The 4,631-nt window shown below is 37.9% G+C and overlaps 1 protein-coding gene and 1 non-coding gene across 2 annotated transcripts; one reads left to right on the top strand and one right to left on the bottom strand.

The window, feature by feature from the left end:
• Positions 1 to 2,096: 2,096 nt before the first annotated feature.
• Positions 2,097 to 2,202, bottom strand: LOC133294897 (small nucleolar RNA R71). The gene has a single exon (XR_009749256.1). It is a non-coding gene; the product is annotated as a small nucleolar RNA R71 (small nucleolar RNA).
• A 928-nt stretch (positions 2,203 to 3,130) lies between these two features.
• Positions 3,131 to 4,290, top strand: LOC133294895 (uncharacterized; the record flags this gene model as incomplete). Its single annotated transcript, XM_061493660.1, has 2 exons — positions 3,131 to 3,956; positions 4,047 to 4,290. Coding segments are annotated over exons 1-2 (1,070 nt in total), but the record flags the coding sequence as incomplete, so codon positions are not given.
• Between the last annotated feature and the right edge of the window lie 341 nt (positions 4,291 to 4,631).

Genomic DNA, 4,631 nt, shown 5'->3' on the forward strand with positions numbered 1-4,631 from the left:
TTGGCTCTCAGAATAATTTTATGTTACTGTTTTCTGTTTCTGTTTCTGTTTTCAATTTTTAGCATTTTTCTGTTTGTAATCTTTTATGAGCACTGTTTCAGGACTATCGACTGTTGATAGTTCCTGAGTTTTATTTTTAGAACATTTTTAAGTTTATGTTTTTACCATGTACTCTTGCTTTATTTTAGCTCATCAACCTGTGGTGATGAGCTAATTATCTGTGAGTTGGGTTGAAAAAAAGTACCTGGAACTCACTGTTATTAGATGATGTTTTAATGTTTACATGGTTGTTTTTCAGCTTGTTTACTGTGCATGTTTATTGCTGAGTTTGTTATGTGATAATCACACATAGTCAGCTCTTAGTGGTGTGAGATTATTGGGAAATAACTCGCACTAGACCCCACTGTGAGCACATGGAAAGTAGAGAGAAAAATTTCTCTCAATGGGTATGGCTTCAGGGATGAAGTTACCCTCATGTAACTTGTGAAAATGGTTCTTCAAGATCCTATGACAACAATGACATAGGGATCTGCCAACTATTGTCAATGGAAGAAAACTATTGTTGGGAAACAACAATTACCTTAATATTTTCGTTAAGCTGGGAGCAATTTTTGTTCTTTGTTAAAGCATCCTAATGACAAATGAGGGAACTTCCAAACTCTATTTTAAAACCAATTTTTGTCACTTGTTATTTTTATCCAAATCTGAAATTATTTCTCTGTTTCAAAATTTAAAAGAAAATCATCAAAAAAATATTTTACAAGTCTTTTAGTTAAGTTCTTTTTTCTAGGCTATAGTTCAAAAGATCCTTTCACCAACTAAGTTCACTGTTTTAAAAAGAGAAACTTTCCACAAAAACACTTTCAGTACATTAGTTTAAAATAGTCATAGCATTTAATTTTATTTTTTTATTTTTAGTTCTGATAGCAATTACCAATTTATTCCAAGTTAGAACGCAAAGATCCTTGTGGGAACGATAACTGGGACTCACTAAAGCCCTATATTACTTGTTGTCGCATATACTTGTGTGCATTACTTGCATAACTGTTAGCAAGGCAACAAGTTTTTAGCGCCGTTGCCGGGGATCGAGGCGTACATGATCAGATTTCTTTGTGTGATTGCTATTTCTGAACTGCTTATTTTTGCTGTTTTTAGTTTAGGTTAATTTGAATTCTGTGTCAATATTGTTTTAGTAAATATTAATGTAGTTCGTGAATATTGGTAGATTAAAATTGTTGTTTTGTTTCATATTCTGTTTTATTTTATGTCATTTAATTTTCTATTCTGTTGTTTCATAGCTAGTATTTTGTTTTGTAATTTTGTAGTTTCAGTTTTTTATTATTAGTCTCATTCGATTATTTTGGATTTAGTAGTACTGTGTTATAAGTCTGTTTGGTTGAGAATATTATTGTGAACTGTTTTGGGACTTTTTTGTTTGCAGGTTTTTGTTTGTTTATTTATTTTTATTACATAAAACTGATTAGTAATCTAGGTGTTTTAACTAGTTAGGTTACCTGTTTTAGTTAAAAAAAAAAAGGGTGCATGAGTGTAACTCCACACCCGTTCATAGATTCATTTGACCCTGAACCTGAGAGGACCTTTAGAGTTAGGAGAAGAGCCCAAAGGCAAATCCCAATCCCAAATTTTGAAGAGATGGAGAATGTAGGAAATGGGAATGGGAATGAGGATGAAATACCAAGGATACAAAACCCACCTGTCATAAATGACAATGATAGGTCCATGGTGGACTTCATCATACCTGTGTTGGATGAGTTAGATCCAAGCATTGCCCAACTTGTGAATGAAGTACCCTTTAAGTTAGAACCAGTGATGTTCACCATGCTCCAAAACATGGGGCAGTTCCATGGTCTGCTGATGGAAGACCCACACAAACATCTTAGGAATTTTATAGAAGTGGCCAACACTTTTAGGAATCCTAACATCTCAGATGATGTGCTGAGATTGAAGCTCTTCCCTCATTCACTGGCTGACAAAGCCAACGAGTGGTTGAACTCCCTTCCATGCAACTCCATAACTAATTGGCACACTAGCTGAAAAATTTATCATGAAATTTTTCCCATCCAACAAGATAGTGCAAACTAGATGTGACATCACCAACTTCATGTAGAAGGATAGTGAGACCTTAGTGGATGTGTGGGAGAGATACAAAATCCTTCTTAAGCAATGCACCAACCATGGTTTGCCCTCTTGGGCAGTGTTACAGACCTTTTACAATGGCCTGAGTACTCAAAATAGAGCCTTAGCAAATTCTGCTGCTAATGGCATGTTTATGTCCATGTCCTTTAACCAAGCCCATGAGTTGTTGGAACAAATGACTCAAAATTATGCCCAATAGCCTGAAGAGAGAAATCAGTCTAGGAGAGTGGCTGGTTTACATGAAATAGATCCGGTAACAGCCCTTTCAGCCAAGTTTGATGCACTGTCCACTTTGGTGAGATCCCAAGGACAAGCCATTGTGGCAAAATTGTCTCAGCCTCAAGTTCCAGCACCTACTCCTCAAGTGCCAGTGACTCAACCTCAAGTCAATGTAGTGAACACAGGTGAAACTTGTGTTTGCTGTGGTGGGCCCCATTTGTTTGGTAGCTGTCCATCTAACCCAGAATCTGTGTATTATGTGGGGAACCAAAATAATTTTCCCAATAACTTTAACCAAGGTTGGAGGCAGAATCAACAGCCCCAATATTTCAAAGGGCAAGGGCAGCAAGCAGGCCCCTCCAATGCCCAAACCAAAATACCTTTTCCCACCCAGAATTACAACCAAACTTCAAGGCAGCAAGCTGTTGTTCAACCTAGTGAGATGCCTATTGCTCCACCTTCTTCCTTAGAAGCTTTATTAAGGGAATATTTGGTTAAGAATGAGACTAAGCAAAACAGCTTGGAAGCTGTTGTCCAAAGTATTCCTGCATCTTTGAGGAATATAGAATCCCAACTAGCCCATTTAGCAAACACTATGAATACCAGACCCCCTAGTACTCTGCCTAGTAACACTGAAGAGCCTATGAGAAATAAAGAGCAATGCAATATGATAGAGCTCTGAAATGGCAGATCTGTAAATCAGCCAGAAGTCGTGGTTAGACCTTCCACATTAAAAAAAAGAGAAGAGGAGAACATGCAGAAGGAAAAAGATGCAAATTCTGAACCTGTTCAGAATTCTATTGTTCATGACAGCCCCCAAGGGGCTGCGCATAGTGACCCCTTGCCCATTCTAGTTGAATCTGACAATCAGACCCCTATAGATGAGCCTTTAAGGAATATTTCCATGGAAAAGTCCATGCCAAAGGGTCAACCAACCAAGTCAAATGTTGAGGCACCAGTTGTCAAAAACAGACCCCTACCACCTTTTCCTCAAAGGTTACAAAAACAGAAGCAAGATAATCGGTTTAGGAAATTTTTAGACCTCCTAAAACAGTTGCATGTCAACATTCCATTTGTGGATGCATTGGAACAAATGCCCACTTATGTGAAACTCATGAAAGAAATTATTTCAAGAAAAAGGAGGCTAGAAGAGTTTGAGACTGTTGCTCTTACACAAGAGAGCAGTCAATATCTGCTTAGTAAGATACCTCCTAAACTAGGAGACCCAGGAAGTTTTACAATCCTATGTACCATAGGAGACCATTATATAGGCAGAGCTTTGTGTGATGTAGGTGCTAGTATCAATTTAATGCCTCTGAGTGTGTACAAAAAGCTGAAGGTAGGAGAGCCAAATCCTACCACTGTCACCTTGCAGTTGGCTGATAGGTCCCTAGTTTATCCTGAAGGGAAAGTAGAGAATGTCTTGGTGAAGGTAGATAAGTTTATTCTCCCAGCTGATTTTATAATCTTAGACTATGAGGAAGACCGAGAGGTTCCAATTATTTTGGGAAGGGCTTTCTTAGCCACTGGTGGGGCTGTCATAGATGTAAAGGAGGGTGAGTTGGCCATGAATGTGAATGGTGAGCAAGTAAAATTCAATATTTTAAAAGCCGTGAAATACCCAAGAGACATATAGGAGTGTTCTAGGCTAGATATCATTGACTGTGTAGTCAAAGATAAATTTTTGCGTGAGTCTTCATTAGACTCTTTACAAAATTCTGGTTTTGAGGGTCTAGAAATCAGTCAAACTGATTCTGAGGAAGTAGTTAAGTGGTTAAATTCCAGAACTGATGTGGTTTGGAAAAATAAAAAATTTGAGTCTTTGGAATTAGCAAAGAGAGGGTTAAAACTTCCTAAACCCTCAATTGAAGAGCCACCTGTATTAGAACTCAAGCCTCTGCTGAATCACCTTAGGTATGCTTACTTAGGGGAAAAAGACACCTTTCCTGTTATAGTGTCCAATCTGCTCACTGTGTTAGAGGAGGAACAGTTGCTGACTGTTTTAAAAAAATTTAAGAGGGCTATAGGTTGGTCTTTGGCAGACATAAAAGGAATTAACCCTTCCTATTGCACACATAAAATCCTTTTTACTGACCCAACCAGCAGCTCTAGAGAGCAACAAAGAAGGCTTAACCCAATCATGAAGGAGGTAGTAAAAAAAGAAATTATTAAGTGGCTGGATGATGGGAACATTTATCCCGTTTCTGACAGTAACTGGGTTAGCCCAGTACAGTGTGTCCCAAAAAAGGTAGGAT

The sequence above is a fragment of the Gastrolobium bilobum genome, unplaced genomic scaffold (assembly GCF_033153095.1).
Source record: "Gastrolobium bilobum isolate Gb01-03AN ecotype WA unplaced genomic scaffold, APGP_CSIRO_Gbil_v1 utg78367, whole genome shotgun sequence".
Classification (NCBI taxonomy): domain Eukaryota; kingdom Viridiplantae; phylum Streptophyta; class Magnoliopsida; order Fabales; family Fabaceae; genus Gastrolobium; species Gastrolobium bilobum.